The sequence below is a fragment of the Poromitra crassiceps genome (genome assembly GCF_964638095.1).
Source record: "Poromitra crassiceps genome assembly, chromosome: 26".
In the NCBI taxonomy this organism is placed as follows: domain Eukaryota; kingdom Metazoa; phylum Chordata; class Actinopteri; order Beryciformes; family Melamphaidae; genus Poromitra; species Poromitra crassiceps.
The window spans coordinates 4,477,323-4,499,228 of NC_139640.1; the positions used below are offsets into that span (position 1 = coordinate 4,477,323).

Below are 21,906 nucleotides of genomic sequence, written 5' to 3' on the forward strand. Positions count from 1 at the left end.
TCAAAATATTTAATTGGCTTTGGTGTCATATTTTCCAAGAGAGTTTATCGTGGTGGACTTTAATCACTATCACATGAAGATGTCAGTCAGTCTGTCTTCAGCCAAACCTTCTCTAGTTTGACTGGAGGCCGCAGGAGAACATGCAGCTGTCTCCTCTGCAGGGCGGGCGATCTCCTGCTTGAAGCCTGAAGCCTCCTCGTAAGCACACACGGTTCTTTCTACACCCGCTAAGATCTCCTGGGCGGCTGCCAGTCTCTCTGTGATGATTCCTCTCATTCAGCTTTAGACATGTTACTGAAACTCTCAGGAGTCTCCGAGTCGACACTGTTCTCTTGCATCCTATTTACCTTAAGTGTTGCAATATAGGGGCATTTGCGGGGTATGATTGAAACATCTTTTACCCTAAGTCAAGTCAAGTCAAGTTTATTTATATAGCACATTTACACAACCAAGGTTGTGTAAATGTGGAATTGCAATTCCACAAATGTCCGCTAGAGGGCGGTAATCGCTCATTAATGGCTTCCAGCCAAATTTAACATTAGCCATTACAAAGATTACATTGAGTTCCATCTAGGCTATACATTCCCAAAACAATCTGCCGTGAAACACACACCATCTACATCTTATCAGCCCACAACAATAGATACAATCTTCAAATATACTGTACATATATTGCACAACTATAACTGGGTTGAAATATGCACTTGTTGTATATACTAAATGATAGCACAGCTGTATGGGATCAGTATAGTCTCATATCTATTGACCTTGACCTTGACCTTTCACGAATGCACATGCTTTGTTTCGCAGTTGTATTTCGGACTCACTAATGCACACGATCTGTTTTACAAATGCACATTCTCTGGTTCGCAGTTGTATTTCGGACTCACTAATGCACACAATCTGTTTCACAAATGCACACGCTCTGGTTCACAAATGTAATATTTATGCAAACTTGTAATATAAATTCGGAAATGCACACGCTCTGCTTCACAAATATAATTTTTATGCAAACTTGTAATATAAATTCGGAAATGCACACGCTCTGCTTCACAAATATTATTTTGAGGCACACTTGTAATATAAATTCACAGATCATGCGAATTGCTCAATGTGCATTTACAAACTGCTTCTCATTTGTGAACCTGTCTACATTTGTGAGAGAAATTTCTGCGCTGCCTTTTTGAGACTCGTCTAACGGGCAGGTCAACGAATGTCACCATTGGCTGATAAAGCTGTGTGATTCTGATTGACAGATTCATCAGCCAATCAGGTGTTTGCTTTCAGCCAATCATATGGCTCCTTACATTTTTTCCACACGTTCTCCACACACGGAGCTACTGTTATGTGCGCATATGCGCACAGCGTTCAAACAATGGCAGGCAGAAGAACACACAACAGCAACAGCATGGAGACTGAGAGCTTCTTTTAATACATCCATGATGGAGAGACTTAATCAACCTCAACCTGTAAGTAACACATTTATCTCATTATCCCCTCTAGTCATACCTTCCCCACGGTATCAGCTGTTTGTTTCCCCCGAGTGCCCAGGTCGCATACGCAGGCTGTAGGTTATTGTTATTCAACGTGATGGCTGCTGCGAAGCCCCAGAACTTTCCCCCCGTCGAAAAAGTCCGCGTTGTGGGAATATTTTTGCTACGTTAAAAGCACGGATGGCAAAGAAGATTAGAGGAGGAAGCTCAGCCAGTGACTGCCACACGAGGCAATACCACAAACATGATGCAAATCTGCGCGAACACCACCCGTCCTAATTTGGCAACATCTTGCTCATAGCAGATACCGTTAAAGTCAGATAAACACTCTCATAGGCTATCTGCCGAGGCAGATCACATGGCTAATGTTATACGTTAACGTTACTTGACTGAGGTATGAACGTATTCCACTGAAGAGAAGTAATAATAAAATGATGAAAGACTTCTCCAAACTGAGGTACAAACTGTGTGTGCATAGTGAGTGACTGAAGCACAGGGAGGGAGGAGAGAGGATCAGCAGAGAGCAGCACAGGAGGGACAGGCTGTGTGTAGTGTGAGAGGGTTGGGGGGTGTCACTGTGTGTGTGATCAACATTGAAACTATTTATGTCCAGTGTGTCCATTTGATTTGACAAAAGATAAGCATTTATTTGATATTATATGATGTGTTTTAGTTTTACATAAAATTAATTGGATGAAATAAATCGTCACACTGCAGGTTTAGCCTCACTGAAGATACTGCGTTTATTTTAATTTTGTGAAAAGTAAAAAGTATTTTTATACTGTTAACTTAACATACAATGTTTACTAATGTTCCAAATGAATGTTCTATTATGTTATTAATAAAAAATTTGTTCAACGGCAACAAAATTATATATATAATATATAGCCAGATTTTACAATAACTCATAAAGGTCCACCAAATAGCTCAAATGTGAAAGATAATCTATACATGTTGATAAATGAAGATGGCTGTGAACCCAAAATAAAAATAATTATAATATTGTGACCCAGAGTTTAACTAAACTTCTGTGGGCACTGGACAGGGCTCTGCTAAGCACTGCAGTGTATGAGATTAAAAAGTGACTTCTTCTGTTTTCTTTGCAGGTATATTTCCACCAATTCCAATGGATCTGTGTCCTGTCAGAACCCTCAACTGCTGCAGTGTCCTGCAATACAGAACCATCTAGGTCACACATGGGCCGGACGCCCAGACCCGGCCCCTGGACCATCTCAATCCGGCACCCAACGTCCTCAAAGGAAAACAAAACAACGCACAAAAAGTCAATAAAAGACAGCATCACGTTAATAAATCTAATCCGCTACAGCCATTTGATTTGTATCACTATGATATCAGGAGATTAACAGGAGAAATTACCAATCACAGCGGGAGAGAGGGTTACAAATAGAGAGACCCCCACGAAAATCAGGAGTGTTGGCAGTTATCAGTCCAATGTGTTGCACTTCGCTTACTTTATATTATGTAAGTTAGTATGGCCCTCTGGAAAAAAAATGTCCCACCCCTGATCTAGGTTGTTAGACTTTCAGATATCAAGTATCTTGGTCAACAGGCTGGCATAAGTAATGTCTCTTATAATGATCATTAAAACTGATTTGGTGACACAGAGTATTTAACACTGTTTCATTATTTGCATCATCGAACATAGCTGCTATCAAGAGGTTTTGAGGTGTCTTCAGTGACCAGCTTACTGTACCAGGTCACTCTTAACAGAAGTGACTACGCTGTTGTCTGTTAGCCAAATATATTTCCAGGCTGTTAGATTATAGATTATCTGACATCAGCTCTTTATAGATATTCCACTGTCATTGTTTTAATTTTGCAGAGTTGTTGGCTGATTTGTTCTCTCTTTAGTTGAGATGTTTTGCATGAACTGTAATACCATCTGATATTTTCAGTGTTCCTGCAAAAAAAATCATCCACAATTCATTTAAACAGATGGACATTTGCTGGTCTCAGTTCATTTATTTTCACGGCAAAAACACGGCTTTATTTTCACGGCAAAAACAGATGCACTCATTTGGCTTTTCCATCAGGTCATCCTGTCATTGAAGGTTGGAGGCAGTAGATTCTTGCAGACAACAGTGAGCCATGTCAGCCTGGTTTTGCAGCATGTCAGATTTTCAAACCTGTCCAACAAATCAATATAAAATATCAAACAATGTTGCTGCCTGTCCAAAAATCTATAAGTAAGTCACATTGGTTAATTTTAATTAAAATGTTTGTGTTATTAATACAAATGTAACGTTACTCTAGATTAGAGACTAGTGAGCAGATTACTAAAATATACTATAGTGGAGGTAATAGCCACATTTTTTAAATGAGGTTGATAGTTTACCCACCTCATTTACCAACCATTACACCCCTGACTGTAACGTTAGTTAAATATGCTGGCTGCTGTTTATTATGTTGGTATTTCTAATATAGTTAATCACTTAGCTAGCATTTTAGTCCAAGTGACAGGCTATGCTTCCCTTGGTCTGTCAGGGAAGCATAGCCTACAGACTGATCAGTGATATCACGTTGTGCTCATAAACTACTAGCGTTGTACTGCATTGACTAGCTCACAAAAGTTGCTAATGAAATAAACAGACTTTGAAAGGGGTAACGTTAGTTGTAAGAGCAAATTTACCAAAGAACTTACCATAAATTAGTATTTTATCTGGCGTGGTGTGCCCCGGCCACTTGCCACCAGAAGCTGCCGAGCCTTCACAACTGACGTCACGTCTTAACACCGAATTGCTGGCTAAGTTAATATTATATAAATTAATGCAAATCATAGTAAAGTGCCACTGAAAATCATTCCAAAAAGTTAACAGCGTGTGATGTTGTGGTGTTTGGATTTGACAGTAACCAGGAACTACAAGAGCAACGTGAACCACGTGATACTTTTCCAAGCCCGCTATTGGATGATAAGTACAAATACGTCATGCACATGGACACATAGCTGTCCGCTCTCTTTACCGGAGAAAATGCAAGTTGACAGAGTTAGCGATCACAAAATATGGCAAGAAAGAACGGGTGGCAACAAATTTATTTTCATTTGTTGAGACATGTCTCAGTTGTTAATAAAGGACTGGGTTTTCCCTCGGTAGGGATCGTTTAAGTGCACGAAATCTCCGCTGGGCCCGCCCAACGTGTGGAAAAAATGTAAGGAGCCATATGATTGGCTGAAAGCAAACACCTGATTGGCTGATGAATCTGTCAATCAGAATCACACAGCTTTATCAGCCAATGGTGACATTCGTTGACCTGCCCGTTAGACGAGTCTCAAAAAGGCAGCGCAGAAATTTCTCTCACAAATGTAGACAGGTTCACAAATGAGAAGCAGTTTGTAAATGCACATTGAGCAATTCGCATGATCTGTGAATTTATATTACAAGTGTGCCTCAAAATAATATTTGTAAAGCAGAGCGTGTGCATTTCCGAATTTATATTACAAGTTTGCATAAAAATTATATTTGTGAAGCAGAGCGTGTGCATTTCCGAATTTATATTACAAGTTTGCATAAATATTACATTTGTGAACCAGAGCGTGTGCATTTGTGAAACAGATTGTGTGCATTAGTGAGTCCGAAATACAACTGCGAACCAGAGAATGTGCATTTGTAAAACAGATCGTGTGCCTTAGTGAGTCCGAAATACAACTGCGAAACAAAGCATGTGCATTCGTGAAAGGTCAAGGTCAAGGTCAATAGATATGAGACTATACTGATCCCATACAGCTGTTACACTATTTTCTTAACTACAATTATCACCCCATACACATGCCATGGAGTATAACTACTTAAACATGTAATAAATATAGAAATAGCTCTTACTTTTCCAAGTCACGCACACTGCAAACTTATAATTAACCCAATGGCTCGAGCAGTCCCGGCTACAGCCAACTACTGTATCTTCATAATGTATACTTGTGACCCCACTTTGATGTAACAAAACTCTAGTGACCCCAGACATCCAAAACAGATTTTTATTTTTTATTTTTCCTAAAATTTTCTTGTTTTTGATCATGTTATAGTTTGTAATACTACGTATGTTAACTTGCAAGTAAATGCTAAATTTAGACCACATAGGCTATTTCATGTATTGTGGATGGCAGCCAGAGGCAGAATAGCCAGGATGAGCCACAGATTAGTGAGGATTTTATTTTCCCAGGTCAGGACTTGTACAGGTCAGGACTTGTACAGGTCAGGACTTGTACAGGTCAGGATATGTACAGGTCAGGATATGTACAGGTCAGGATATGTACAGGTCAGGATATGTACAGGTCAGGATATGTACAGGTGAGCTTGTAATTTACAAAGCTGCAAATTAATACTGAACAAACAATGACTCTGAATAATGAAAATGTAAAAAGAGTTACTGTAAGTATAGGCTAGATATATGGGCTATATCTGGTTAACACAGAGCCCACTAACATGCCTACAGCTCAGTTCCTGCAGCATATCACTGAACAGGCCACCTCCCTACCGAAGAAACAGTTCTCTGTTCATAAGGGGGTCATATGTTATGGCTCTATGATGAAAAAATTATCTATATTTACATTTACATTTTGTCATAGCTGATGCTTTTGTGAAAACGAATACGCTCAGTTGTCTTAAATTGTGGTCTTTTTATCATTATAATAAAATCTTTTTGTATTGATCAATTACTAGAAATTCCATGCAACCCCATGGTTGGGAAAGCCTGAACTAAACTGTCTGAATTCATATTCATTGTGTTACTTTGGACTAGCGGTAAAAGCTAATGGAGATAACAGGAACAGTGGTGTTAGAGAAGTGAGCTAGATTTGGAAGCTTTTATCTAGTTTGCAGATCATGTGTGAGGAAACGGTTATCGGAAAAAAGAAAAGAAAGAAAGAAGGAAGTCAGAAAGTGACCACATGATGTCATCATCTGTCATTCTACCAGTCAGTCACATATTCATTGAGTCTATTAACCTCTCACACACCACACTGCTGTTTGGTCTCACCATGTTTAAAGGCAGCAGAAGAAGAGTGAACAGGTTAAAAGACACAGAGGAGAGTAAGGATGGCGGCTTGGGCCAAAAAGATTCCCTGGAGCTTTGTGCTGCTTCTGGCTGGTAAGAGGACAGCATTGTTGTTATTTTGACTTTTGTATAAACTACACATGCTGTCAGCTGACATCTCTAAAACCATCTCATTAACCAAGGCTCCATTTAAACTGTTCAAATACCTGAATATCCCAAAATACAATAACAAACCATAACAAATACTATATTTTAACAACTATTTTCTGGTGTTTGACTTCCTCTTTATTGGTTATTTCTAATGATAGCTACTGTAAAATTTAAGCTTTTTCTACTGTTGAGCTCCTTGCACATTTATCCAGGACATGGTATCAACCTTCTTTTAAACATATGTGGTATCACGCCTATATTTATTCATATCTTGTGTTTTAAAATACTTATTTCATACTGCACACATTTCATATCTTATGTTTTAAAATACTTATTTCATACTCCACACATTTCATATCTTATGTTTTCAAAATGAAAAAACGTTGCCTGAGGAAGACCTACGTGGTTGAAACGCGTTGCGTTTTGTCTGCCCGTATAACTTTGAAGATATATTCTGATTTGTAACTGCCTGTACACAGATATATTACTTCGCATTAAATATTGCTATATAAAAATACTCCTAGTAGCTCCACCGTTTTTTCATTTTGAATACTTTTGCCTTTTGAGCTGCTTGGGTCCACACTTTCATTGATTTCCCATATCTTATGTTTTAAAATACTACATATTTTTTCATCTTCACCTAAATTTTACTGGTGTGATTGATTACTGGCTTTGTTTTGGGTTAGGGTTAGGTTTATTTATTTATTTATGTACATATGTATTTTTTTTTTTTCAAAAGTGACTTGGAGCTCCCAGTTGTTACAGAATAACCAAAGTTGATCCAGGAGCTGCTGAAGTCCTTGTGATGTTGCGCTCCTCTGCGTAAAGATTCAAGAAGGATCCTGACGACTACAGTGTCATCCAGCAACTCTCTAATCCAATGTCCTGTTCTTTCTTCCAGGTGCTCTGGGTGAAAGGGTCAACTATCCAAACTCTATTTGTGCTGTGAAAGGATCGACTGTGACCATCCCCTGCTCCTTCACATCCCTGAAGGAGTTTAAGATAGTGAGGGTTGTGTGGTGTGTGGACCATAGGATTTGCCATGGAATCACTCCATCAGTGTACGACAGCAGCTCTACAAACGACAACAGCCGCTACCGATACCTGGGAGACCTCAGCAGAAACTGCACTTTGCAGATTATGAATATACAATCAACAGACTCAAAGACTCACCGCTTCAGAATGGAAGCAGATGACAGTGAAGGAAGCTTTACTGAGCAAAAAGGAGTGACTGTCAAAGTCATTGGTAAGGACATCATATTATAATGCTGAGAATAATATTAATTAATACTGATATTTTTTTATGTTTTATTTTACTTGACTTTTATTTAACCTCGTTAGACCCATTGAGATTAAGCAGACATTTTCTTATACCTTGTGCTATATCTTTCATTTCAATAAAACTGCTACTAAAAATAAAGCTAATATTAATGCAAATACGACTTGTTTTTCTGCTACAATAAATTATATTTGTATCACACTTTTTTAATGAATCTACATGCTGTAACTTTTAAGGAGAAAAGGCAATACAAATGATCAGTTGAAACAAGTCAAATTGCTTGGATCAAAATCATGCATTGTAAAATGAAAATTAAGTCAAATGAATTAATTACAGATGGCCCACGAATGAGGATCTCCAGCTCCAGTAGTGAGAGAGTGATGAAAGCGGGCAGCAGAGTTACACTGAACTGCACTACTGCAGTCTGCTCTTTCCACCAATTGGACGTCACCTGGTACAGAAATGGCCACGCCCTCGATGAGACCGGCCCCACCCTTCAGCTCAACCCTCTGACCACGGCTAACTCTGGGAATTACTCCTGTGCTTTGAAGAACAAAGAGAAAACACGCTCCGACCCGTACAGCCTGTCTGTGGAGGCTGACGACCTGTCTGTGGAGGCTGACCAAGGTTTGTTCATTCATTTTTCAATTGAATTAAACTTTAGGAAGGTTCCTCCCTGTACAACCTTCACCTCCATCTCTCCACAGCCGGTTCTCTTCAATCTGTGTACAAATAACCAGCCTGTTCTCACTCCAACGGCATCAAACACAGCCGCTCTGTCACGCACCTTGTGCATCAGACGAGCACGGTACCGTGTGCGCCAGTATGAGACGCATATGGAAGCACCTGGTTGGAGGCTGGAGCTAGTTACTGGTGTAGACAGGGCCGATTTTACACTTCATGGGCCCTGGGGCTATTCATCTCTGCAGGCCCCACCCCCCCCCCCCCCCCCCCCCGAAAAAAATGTGAGTGTTTTTTTTTAACCATTTTTAGCCGTATTTAAAGGAATATCTCATTTTAAATCAACATTAGGATTATACTGTTGTGATGTCATTATTCAGTATCTTCTCCTTTTCTCACTAACTTTCATGTCACCACCTGCTCTCCTGTCAGCATAAAAAAAAAAAAAAAAAACTCTCGTAACGGACAAGCCCGTCTTTTATTGTCACATGAACACCACAATACATGCATGCGGCCACAACACACTCATGCTGACGGTGGCCGGTGAAAAGTGTCCTCTGCATTTAACCCATCCAGGCATGTCCTTTCCTCCGAGGGGCAGGCCAGGAGCAGTGGTCGCTTTCTCGTACAGCGCCCGGGGACCAACTTCGGGTGTTGTCGTCACTGGTCGGATGACGATGACGATCTGATCTTCTGCATGTCTCTCAACTTGCTTTGGCCGGGGGCCACTTTCGTGAAATGATAGAAGGCCAGGGGCCAGTTAATAAACAAACAATATAAATTTTTCTGTAGCGGATTGTAGGTTTTTGGGGTGTCAGCCGGAGTTTAGTCTGACAATGTTGTGCACACCGGATAGTTAGTTAGGTTAAGTACATACATAAGTGCCTGCGAGCAGACGGCAGTATTTGACAATTTAGCAGCTAAATCATAGATTATTGAAAGATATTCCATATTCCAGACTGAAATGCTATAACAGAAGTGGAGTATTAGCCAGAATGACATGAACATTTGGACACTTATTCAGCGGGTATCTTGCATGTTGCGTTCAGGTGCACTGTAAAAAAAGAAAAAAGAAAAAAAAAGTTTGTTTTTGTTTTGCAATTCCATCGTGGGCCACACAGGGGGCGCAAGTTGAGTATCACTGCCCTAACCCTTGCCATCCAGGCATGTCCTTTCCTCCGAGGGGCAGGCCAGGAGCAGTGGTCGCTTTCTCGTACAGCGCCCGGGGACCAACTTCGGGTGTTGTCGTCACTGGTCGGATGACGATGACGATCTGGGGCTCTATTCTCCCACAGGCCATCGGCGCTATTACGGGCCTTAACCGCAAAAAAACGTGCCTTGCGCCTGTTTCGGCAAGATAGCAATAGGCTTTAGGCTGCCAAATGCGCTTTAGGCCGAATGGGCGTGGCGCAGTCCCAAAGTGGGCGTGTCGGCGCTAAATACCAGCCTAGTCATATCTTGGGAGCTGGCCTACATTTAGCGCTTTGCGCTTTTCAAAAGCAGGCCTATTCTTTGCCTTCACTGCTTTTTCTCTGTCACCCTTCTCTCTCTCTCTCTCTGAGTTCCCAGCATGCATTGTGTTTCTTCATTTCGCTACTAAATAGCCACCAAATGAGCCAAAATAGATATAAAAGGTAGTTCTAAATTAATGTGTAATGGTAACACAGCCTGCCATTGTCAACATTTCAATATTGGACCAAATAAAACCTCGAAATGAAAACACCACCCTATGTGAAACATATATGTCCTCCTGGGCATATATATACCCCTTGTCGAGTTAACGTGATTTAGAGAAGTAACAGCGGAACGCGCTTCGGAACGCGCTTCTAATGGCATCTGCTATACTGTGATGTCCGTCCAATAACTTGGCCCTATTTCACATTTAGTTTTACAATAAAAACACATTTATGCAATGACTTGACATAATGTAGGGTATATTTATGTGCATCATCCTTCCTGCAGCAGGCGAGAGAAAATGATATCTTTCTGGACAAACTTTCACCAATCTAATAGGCTATATTTTTCTAGCTGATGCATAGAACATTATTTTCACTTTGATCTTGCTATAGTGTAGCGTATTTACATGCTTGCAGTATTGAAACTGCAGTTAGATTGGTTTGAGAAGCATAATAATATGGAATAATAGCCTATAATGCAGACAGACAGGCTGGATGAAGAGAGGGGGGGGGGGGGCAGAGCGTTTGGCTTTCGTCTGGTTTTGCGGGATCACTGGAATTGGAGCTAAAAAGGCAAGCGTGCGATTCGTTTATTGCACTTATCCAATGAGCATGACGGTGCATAATTTTACGCCTAAAAGGCGTGGTTGTAATGCTTTGGGCTGCATCTAGCGCCAGCACAACGATATCAAGTGCGCCTTTCCACGCCCACTGCTTTGATCTGCGCCTGCCGCTCGGCCTAGAAACTGCGCCGATGCAACGATAGGGGCCCTGATCTTCTGCATGTTTTTAGTGGGGGGGTTATATACGGAGGAACCCCCTGGGGGGTACGGGGAGAACATGCAAACTCCACACAGAGAGAAAGGCCCTTACGACGAGATACCCCACCTGGGCAGGCACTGAAGATATGGGGGGGAACACAACCACAGCGCTCACAGTGTCCCAGGCGAGAATCGAACTCAGGACCTTCTAACTGTGAGGCGACAGCGCTACCGACTGCGCCACCGTACCCCCATTCTAACTTACAAACACAAACTGTAGGTTTAGCCATCATGTTCTTTCATAAACAGCCTGATTGGAAAGAAAACATTGCCACTGAGATGTAACAACAAGCACTTTTATTATTATTATTTAGTATTATTATTATTTAGTAAAAAAAAAAAAAAAAAAATTTTGGGGGCCCCTTGATGTCCCGGGCCCCGGGGCTTCAGCCCCGGTAAGCCCGTTGGTAAAATCGGCCCTGGGTGTGGAGCATTATAGGTGAAGGGTCTCCAAGGGGTCAAAGACCCCGGGGGAGTCAGGGGTCTCCCCCAAAAAACAGGTCTTCGAGAAACCCCAAAAGTCTTCACCTGGAGACCCTAACCCAGGGATACTCAACTTGCTTTGGCCGGGGGCCACTTTCGTGAAATGATAGAAGGCCAGGGGCCAGTTAATAAACAAACAATATACATTTTTCTGTAGCGGATTGTAGGTTTTTGGGGTGTCAGCCGGAGTTTAGTCTGACAATGTTGTGCACACCGGATAGTTAGTTAGGTTAAGTACATACATAAGTGCCTGCGAGCAGACGGCAGTATTTGACAATTTAGCAGCTAAATCATAGATTATTGAAAGATATTCCATATTACAGACTGAAATGCTATAACAGAAGTGGAGCATTAGCCAGAATGACATGAACATTTGGACACTTATTCAGCGGGTATCTTGCATGTTGCGTTCAGGTGCACTGTAAAAAAAGAAAAAGAAAAAAAAAGTTTGTTTTTGTTTTGCAATTCCATCGCGGGCCACACAGGGGGCGCAAGTTGAGTATCACTGCCCTAACCCTTGCCCTGGAGCCCCACACCATATCCAAACCCTAACCTCAACCAAGTGGCTCCCAGTGCCTAAAGCCAACCCACCTGAACCCCCTGTGCCTCACCCCAACCCCGAGGTGTCAGGTGACCTTTGCCTCACCCAAACCAGGTGCGTCCGTGTGCATCCCATAGAGACAGTCCGCATGTCTGGGAACGCCCACAAAATGTTAAACGGCTGGCGCGCGAGTGGGGTGAAACCGCCCATAAATCTCATGGGCTGACTCACCAAAAGACGGTGCTGCGGCTCTAAACTACAGGTTTGCGGGTTCTAGAGCAGAACACAAGACGTCTGCTCAGATGTGCGTTTACTGCGGTGGTTAAATCTCCGATCGTGTCTGCCTGGGCTGGGCTATCAGCTAAATTCTAACTTTGCTGAATGGATAGAACGGGGGAATTTACCCCACCCTGACCCCACCCCCAGCAAGGCTGCATCTATTGTGGGCGTTCCTAGAGCCTGTATGGGCGTTCCCAGACATGCGGACTGTCTCTATACTGGCACAAGGGTACCATGCTCATCAACATCTGACGCACAAGGTGTTTGACAAAGTGATGGTATTTTATGCGATCGGAATGAGAATGTGTTGCAATAACACGACTTTCAAATTGTGTGCAATGACTACGCCAAATTTTCCAATTACGTGCAGTTTTCTCAAATAAGTGAAAAATGCTGCTGATGGAGTGAGTTAACCCATTGATACCTGATGCAGCATTTGTGTGTGTATCCCTTTAAGACCGTGAACCGCGTCAATGAGGGATATATATGCAAATGCTGCATCAGGTATCAATGGGTTAATTCAATTTGTTTCCAATGCAGTTTCACTAGTCCCAGGGATTTTCTAGAAACAACACTCCACAAAGTTGAAACAAGGAACAATACGGCAGATAACTAAATAAAAGATAAAATGTCCAAAAATATTGCAATATTTGCCGCGATATGTGATATTTATCACAATGTCAAATATCGTATATTAAACATAATATACCTGGACAGCCGTTAAACCTGGGCGGGCCATCCAACGTGTGGGAAACACTGCAAGTTACACAACCCCAAAGGTTTCTATACTGTATCCTGCCTGTTTGACTGTTTTACAGAACCAACATCAGATAAACTACCGGTGATTGTTGGTGTTGTTGTCGTGCTCGCTATGCTCACTCTCATCTTGGTGTTCATCATCATCATCATCAAAAGGTACTGTCACTCACCAAAACAACTTACATCAGTCTAGCTGTTTGCTTTTCATCATTAAATACAGCATTGCTAGAAATACAACACTTTAAGAGTTTGATTCCAAACTGCCACATATATACCATATATACCACAATTTCGTCATTAAATGCATAGTGTGGATTTTGCTCTTTACCAAAATACCAAAACAATGGTCCTACTCGATCATTAATTATGGCAGTAGTGTGTGTGTCTGCAGAAAGCCTGCTGACTTCTGCCTGGATGTTCTGGTCATTTCTGGACATCAACCTTTTGGCAGAACGTCTCCTTCAACCAAACCCACTGCTAAATCCTTTTATATCTCAAAGCCTTGCTGGCTGTGGTAGTGGTCTGAACTCTAAAACAGAGCAAGTTGTCAGAACTAGTGTGTATCGTGAGCTGGCAGCTCGTAAGGGATAATGTAGAGTGATTGTCAAGGTTTTATCCGGCATTATTATTAGTCTGATATGACTGGAGGTGGTCCTCCAGTCTTTCAGAACTTCGTACATAGCAACGATCTCTTATACAAAAATAACATATAATTTTCTTTTTATGCCTCCGCCAGGGCGGAGGCATTATGGATCCCGGTTGTCCGTCCGTCCGTCCGTCCGTCCGTCCGATGTTCGTTAAGGCGATATCTGAGGAACGCCTTGACGTAATTTAATCAAATTTGCCTCAAATAACTCAAGCATAAACTGATTAGATTTTGGTGGTCAAAGGTCACTGTGACCTCTTGAACGCCATTTTCAAGCTTGTTAGCGCAACACCTCAGAAATGCCTTGACGGAATTTCATCAAATTGGCCTCAAACATCGACTTGGACTCAAGGATGAACTGATTAGATTTACGTGGTCAAAGGTCAAAGTCACTGTGACCTCACGAATGCGATTCCCTAGTTCGTTAAAGCGATATCTCAAGAACGGCTTGATGGAATTTCTTCCAATTTGGCTCAAATGTCGACTTGGGCACAAGGATGAATAGATTACATTTTGGTGATCAAAGGTCAAGGTCACCGTGACCTCTCCAATGCCATTTTCAAGCTTGTTAACGCCATATCTCAGGAATGCCTTGACGGAATTTCATCAAATTTGCCTCAAACATTAACTTGGCCTCAAGGATGAACTGATTACATTTTGGTGGTCAAAGTTCAAGGTCACTGTGACCTCACGAACGCCATTCCCAAGTTCGTTAACGCGATATCTCAAGAATGTCTTGATGGAATTTCTTCGAATTTGCCTCAAACGTCACATGGACTCAAGGATGAACTGATTCGATTTGATGAGTTCAAGATTACTGTAACATCACGGCCGCTCGTTTCATGGTCATTAACGTGAGATCTCAGGAATGCCTTGACGGAATTTCTTCTAATTTGCCTCAAACCTCCACTGGCACTCAAGGATAAACTGATTAGACTTTGATGTATAAAGGTCAAAGTTCAAGGTCACTGTGACCACACACACCCAATTTCCAAGCTCTGTAACGCAACATCTCAGGAGCACCTTGACGGAATTTCTTTTAATTTGCCTCAAATGGCGATTTGGACTTGTGCTCGACTTGCGGTCGTTCTAGTTTTAATCTCCTTTAATGTATGCAGTAACTATTTCTTGTTTTTTTCTGCATTGTTATTAATATTATTGTTGTTGCTTTGAAGGAAACGAGCAGCAGCAGCAACAGCAGCAGCAGATAAGCTGCAGAGAGACAGTGTGACAGTGCAGGTGAGTCATACCCAGTGGCGCTGGAAGTACTTTTAGGTAGGGGGTGCTGTAAGGAAGGGACTCTCACATACACACACACACACACACACACACACACACACACACACACACACACACACACGTGGTTTTGCTGTTTGCTTTGACTTATTTAGTGCTGTGATGTAAGATAAGGGCTAGCTAGTTATTTGGAAGTGTCTCATTCTTACTTTCTGTCTCTCTCTCTCTCTCTCTCTCTCTCTCCCTCCCTCTCTCTCTCCCCCTCTCTCTCTCTCTCTCTCTCTCTCCCCCTCTCTCTCTCTCTCTCTCTCTCTCTCCCTCAGCCTTCAGATGCAGTCTACAGTAACGTGCAGCCTGGCAGCGCGGGGCGAGCGGGGCGTGGGCAGGCAGACGGTGGAGCTGTGGACAACATGAGCTACGCCTCCGTCCAGTTCAAACACAAACATGCCCCTGCTGCAACCAAGTATGTTTGAACTGCTCAGTCTGTGATTTTTAAGCTTATACAGAATCATAATATTCCGTCTGCACTGGTTAGAAATGACTGAGTCTACTTCCAAAATGTCAAAAAACTGAGCACAGTTCACTTGCTCGTCTTAAAGACGAGCTGAACCCAACGGAACCCAAGTAGCGCGAGGGTCGGAGACGTTTCAGACTGAAAACAAATTTGTCTGAGATGACAGAGAGTTGAGAGGCGGGCCATAGCGTCTCGATGATTTGATTTGACAAATCTGGGGACTGGATTTGACGTTGGCCAATCCTGGCATGTTCTGCCCCCAAATCCAGTGGGATTCAGCGTGTTTTGGTGCTACATGAGTGGGATCCACAGAGAACCAGGCAGCCAACTGCCTTCGTGTGGATCGGAGCGGAGAATCTGAGGCATGAATGCTGCCTGCCGGCCTGGAATCTCCGAGGGGTTATCCTGGAATGCGAGTTTAATGAGCCAGTTACATGTCTTTGAATTCTTAGACATTACTGTTTGCTTTATTTTGTATGTTACATACAATTGGCCAAGTTATTAGTTAGTTTATGGGCTACAAATTCTGCCAGGTTACAGGCACTAGGCTGACTGACATATTTGTGTACATTTCATGACAGTGTATACCCAGGCGTGTACTGTACACAAATACGTCAGTCATGGTCTGGAGTTATGGAGCTATGTGATTTTACAGTACATAGAAAGTCAGAAAAACAACTATTTATTTAATTACCGCGAAGATAGGGCCCACAGTCTTCTAAGTCTTCCTGCTGCTGGTCTGACCTGGGTCTGGTCTGGTCTGGTCTGATGCTGGAGTGTGTTACATGGAGTGTTACATGGAGTGTGTTACATGGAGTGTTACATGGAGTGTGTTACATGGAGTGTGTTACATGGAGAGTGTTACATGGAGTGTGTTACATGGAGTGTGTTACATGGAGTGTGTTACATGGAGTGTGTTACACATGGAGTGTGTTACATGGAGTGTGTTACATGGAGTGTGTTACATGGAGTGTGTTACATGGAGTGTGTTACATGGAGAGTGTTACATGGAGTGTGTTACATGGAGTGTGTTACATGGAGTGTTACATGGAGTGTGTTACATGGAGTGTGTTACATGGAGTGTGTTACATGGAGAGTGTTACATGGAGTGTGTTACATGGAGTGTGTTACATGGAGAGTGTTACATGGAGTGTGTTACATGGAGTGTGTTACATGGAGTGTGTTACATGGAGAGTGTTACATGGAGTGTGTTACATGGAGTGTGTTACATGGAGAGTGTTACATGGAGTGTGTTACATGGAGTGTGTTACATGGAGTGTGTTACATGGAGTGTGTTACATGGAGTGTGTTACATGGAGAGTGTTACATGGAGTGTGTTACATGGAGTGTGTTACATGGAGTGTGTTACATGGAGTGTGTTACACATGGAGTGTGTTACACATGGAGTGTGTTACATGAAGTGATATTCTGTCTGAAATGTTTTAACTGATGAAATGTCTCCTCTATGTCTCTGTTTGTCTTCAGGCCGGCAGGTTGTGGGCAGCATCAGGAAGAGGAGGACGTTGTCTACAGCGCAGTAGCCAGGTAGCTATAAAAGCTAGCTATTATTTCAATTTCCAAACCAGCTTTTATATATATATATATATATATATATATATATATATATATATATATATATATATATATATATACTGTATGTATTGTATGTATTGTCACCTTTTGCCTGGGCCTTTTTCCTGCAGTGTTTACAAGTTGTCTCGTCCAGGTTTTTCAGCTCACCTTTTTCATCAGGTTCAAATCTTAAATGTTGCCACAGTTTTCTTTGAGACCAAGTCTGCCAGTGCAGCCATCGTACATCTTCTCTCGTCTTCACCTCTTCACCACAGTGCAGCCATCATACATCTTCTCTCATCTTCACCTCTTCACCACAGTGCAGCCATCATACATCTTCTCTCATCTTCACCTCTTCACCACAGTGCACTGTGCGCCCTTCACCCTCTAGTGAACTTTGACCTCCTTCGTTCATGTTGCTGACTTCGCCTCAGCAGTACACGTCTCTCAGTAACTCCATTAGTCTGTTTATAAAAACAATCTATAACTAATAAACATGAGATTGATCACGTTCTCATGTTGCTTATTATTAATGCAATACAAGTTGGATTTAGCCCTGTGAAGCTGTCGGTATAGGTTTCTGAGGCTGCCTTTTAATTTGCCAGAACCTGGCATAATGTCGGTTCAGCTGGTTGGCATGAAATCAAAGTAGTTTAAGCTGCTACACTGGATCGAACCGGCAAAAATGCAAATTGACCCAACTCAAAAGATCCGTTTGTGCGGGGGCACGCTCACAAAGGACAATCGTGTTCATATGTAGACCCCATCTGAGTAACGTCTGGATATCTTCAGGAGTTCACTGCATGTCTGAAAAAGGCTTTTGTTTCTGCACTTTATTTTCTCATTTCTCGTTTCCAGCTAAAAGGATCTAGTGTCCTCTGTCCTGTTAGAACCACATGGAAAAGATCACAGCTGACAACATTCTCTGTTCTAAAGAGGAACTCAGGAACTTTCACTCTGACGACATTTTAAATCACACATGTCGGTCAAATGATAGTGATACAGGACGGAACTGAGCAAGGGATGACATGTTATTTTTCATGAGGATGTCAGGCTTGTGTCAGACACTTGGCATTTGAAATCTGTCAGAAACTAAACAGATTTCTGATGTTTTTCTGATGTTGTAATATTGAGTCATGGTGACCCGGGTTGTGCAACAGCTCATCCTGACCGCCCCACATGCTGCTTTTAGCTGTCAGTCGTGTCTCAACTCATCTGCTCTGGAACCCGCTGCTGTAACTCTGTAGATTAGGGAACACGTACGGGCCCTATTCTCCCACAAGCCTTCGGCGCTAAAACGGGCCTTAAACGCAAAAAAACGTGCCTTGCGCCTGTTTTGGGACGATATCAATATGGCTTTAGGCTGCCAAATGCGCTTTAGGCCGAATGGGCGTGGCGCAGCCCCAGAATGGGCCAAAGTGGGCGTGTCGGCCTTAAATCTCGGCGTACTGATATCTTGGCACCTGCCTTAAATTTAGCGCTTTGCGCCTTTGAAAACCAGGCCTATTCACTGCGCCAGTGCACTTGTGCCTCTCCCCTGTCACCCTTCTCTGTCTCTCTCTGAAACCAGGCGTATTCAGTGCGCCAGTGCTCTTCTGCCTCTGAGTCACCCTTCTCTCTCTCTCTCTGACTCCCTCGCTCAAACAGACACAACACATAGCAGCCACGCAGCACCCAGCTTCCCATAGGAAATAGCAGTTGTAAGTTTACTGCCTGTGAATGTCCACTCCCAGCATGCAATTGGGTCCTCCATTTCGCTACTAAATAGAGCCGAAATAGATATAAAAGGTAGATCTAAAATAATGTGTAATGGTAAGACAACCTGCAATTGTCGAACATTTCAATATTGGACCAAATAAAACATGAAATGAAACACCACCCTATGTGAAACATATATGTCCTCTTGAGCCTATATATACCCTGTGTGGATTTAACGTGATTTAGGTAAGTGACAGCGGAACGCGCTTCGGAAGCTTCTACTGTCATCTGCTATACTGTGATGTGCGCTCCAATAACTTCGCCCTACTCCACATTTAGTTTTACAATAAAAACACATTTATGCAATGACTTTACATAATGTAGGGTATATTTATGTGCATCATTCTACCTGCAGCAGGGGAGAGAAAACGATATCTTTCTGGACAAACTTTCACCAATCTAATAGGCTATATTTTTCTAGCTGATGCGTTTAGTACATTATTTTCACTTTGATCTTGCTATAGTGTAGCGTATTTACATGCTTGCAGTATTGAAACTGCAGTTAGATTGGTTTGAGAAGCATAATAATATGGAATAATAGCCTATAATGCAGACAGACAGGCTGGATGAAGAGAGGGGGGGGGGGGGCAGAGCGTTTGGCTTTCGTCTGGTTTTGCGGGATCACTGGAATTGGAGCTAAAAAGGCAAGCGTGCGATTCGTTTATTGCACTTATCCAATGAGCATGACGGTGCATAATTTTACGCCTAAAAGGCGTGGTTGTAATGCTTTGGGCTGCATCTAGCGCCAGCACGACGATATCAAGTGCGCCTTTCCACGCCCACTGCTTTGATCTGCGCCTGCCGCTCGGCCTAGAAACTGCGCCGATGCAACGATAGGGGCCATATTGTCTATTAACAGAGATGGGAAATAACCTGGTACAAATACTTTGTTACTGTACAGTACTTACAGTAATTAGTATTTTCAGCTATCTGTACTTTATTGAGTATTTATTTTTCTTTACTTTTGCCGCCTACATTCTAACACAAATATCTATACTTTCTACTCCTTACATTTTCAAAACAGGTTTCTTTAGTTTTAATGCACGACAGACAAAAATGATGTAACGATGTTCGTCCGTCTCTCTCGTCTCTCCAAAATTCACACTTTTTTGTGGTTTTCTGCCAGAAAACAGCAGTTTGACAAAGTGTGAATTTTGGAGTTCCAGCAAATTGTTGCAAAAACAATTAATTACCTGATGATGTTAAGCATTCATAATGGAGGTAAGGCTTCAAATGTGTCGTTTTCACTGTATTTTCACATTTTCCACCATTTACCCATGTTTGGCATTATATGGATCAAGTCCATGTAAACTGCATGAAATTGATCCCCATGCCAAACATGGGGAACTGGTGGGGAAATACTCGGTAAAATACAGAATACACAGTAAAAACTACAAATGTGAAGCCTTGACTCCAGGATGAATGTCGAACATCAGAATTCATGCTTTTATGCAAAAATGTCTGGAAGTTGGAAAAATTACACTTTTTTATCATTAAAAACAATGGGAAAACAATAGAAATGACTTTAAGGCCATGCAAGTTTAACCAACCGCCATTTATTTATTTATGTATTACAATACCAAGGTCCATGATGAGAGCATTTATTTATTTATTACAATTCCAGGGTCCATGATGAGAGCATGGTTTTTGGCAATGCTATGTTCAAAAAAATAGCTAGAGGCCCAAAAATAGCACTTTGACTGGAAGTCAATAGGACAGATTCTGTCCTCTAATAGTGAGTCATTTATTTTGACTGGCTGACAGGAAGTGTCCTCTAACCTGAATAGTGTCACTGTTTTCCATACCCCAGAATCTATATATGGCGCCCAGTTTCAGACCTTTCGGACTAACCGTGCACACTTTTGCATAATACAAATCTAAAAAAGGATGGAATCCATCCCCATAGTGCACAACTTTATTATCTGTATTATAACGGTGTCTGAACTCTTCTTATTCCTCTCTCTCCAGGCAGTGACGTCAGCAGAAGATCATCTCTTTCAGAAGATCATTTACTTTACTTTACTTTACTTTATTGCATTTAGCAGACGCCTTTGTCCAAAGCGACTTACAACATCACATCTCATCAGAATACATAAGAAATACACAGAACAGTTGAAAGTAATAAATATAAGAACGTAGTGTAGTAAAAAGCATGTAATACAATCAATAAGAGTCAAATATCCTGGTCTATCATGAACTAGAGTAACACCTTATGGGGATACAAATACTGTTAAAAATAGTCAGGGGCGTAGCTAGCAGCATGTGAGCGTTTAAGAAATGGTTAAGATTCAGAAGGGCCCAGGTGTAGGCCGAAAAGGTGGGTCTTCAGTCTCCGACGAAAAATTGCCAGTGATTCGGCCATTCTGATCGAGGGGGGAAGCTCATTCCACCACTGAGGAGCCAGTGAGGAAAAAAGTTGCGATCGGGACAAGCGACCTCCGGGCCCATGTAGTGGTGGAGGGGCGAGGCGAGCTGGACGGGTGGAGGAGCGGAGGGAGCGATGCAAAGTTTGGAAACTTACCAAAGATTGCAGATATGGCGGGGCTGACCGGTGAACTGACCGGTAGGCCAGCACCAGTGTCTTGAACCTGATGCGTGCCAGGATGGGAAGCCAGTGAAGGTCGCGAAAAAGTGAGTGACATGAGAAAATGTTGGTAAGTTGAACACCAGACGGGCTGCGGTGTTTTGGATAAGCTGAAGGGGTCGGATGGCCGAGGCAGGTAGCCCGGCCAACAGAACGTTGCAGTAGTCTAGACGCGAGATGACAAGCGCCTGGACCAAGAGTTGAGTCGCCTCTTTAGTGAGGAATGGACGGATTTTTCGAATGTTATAAAGTGAGAGCCTACAGGAACGGGCAGTCGCTGCGATAAAGGCAGAGTAGGATAACTGGTTATCTAGAAACACCCCGAGGTTCTTAACTGTTGGAGAAGGGAGTACAGTAGTGTTGTCGATTATTATTTAAAAAAAATTGTTATTTAAAAGCAGGCATGTCCAAAGTCCGGCCCCGG

At 42.3% G+C, this 21,906-nt stretch overlaps 1 protein-coding gene across 1 annotated transcript in view; it reads left to right on the forward strand.

The window, feature by feature from the left end:
- Positions 1-8,279: 8,279 nt before the first annotated feature.
- LOC310798897 (uncharacterized protein) overlaps positions 8,280-21,906 on the forward strand; it is a gene marked incomplete at both ends in the record, with an annotated part of 84,499 nt that continues 70,872 nt past the window's right edge. The window contains one exon of the mRNA XM_083661457.1: positions 8,280-8,559. Within this exon, the coding sequence (XP_083517583.1) occupies positions 8,280-8,559 (280 nt within the window). The remainder of the gene's footprint in view (positions 8,560-21,906) is intronic.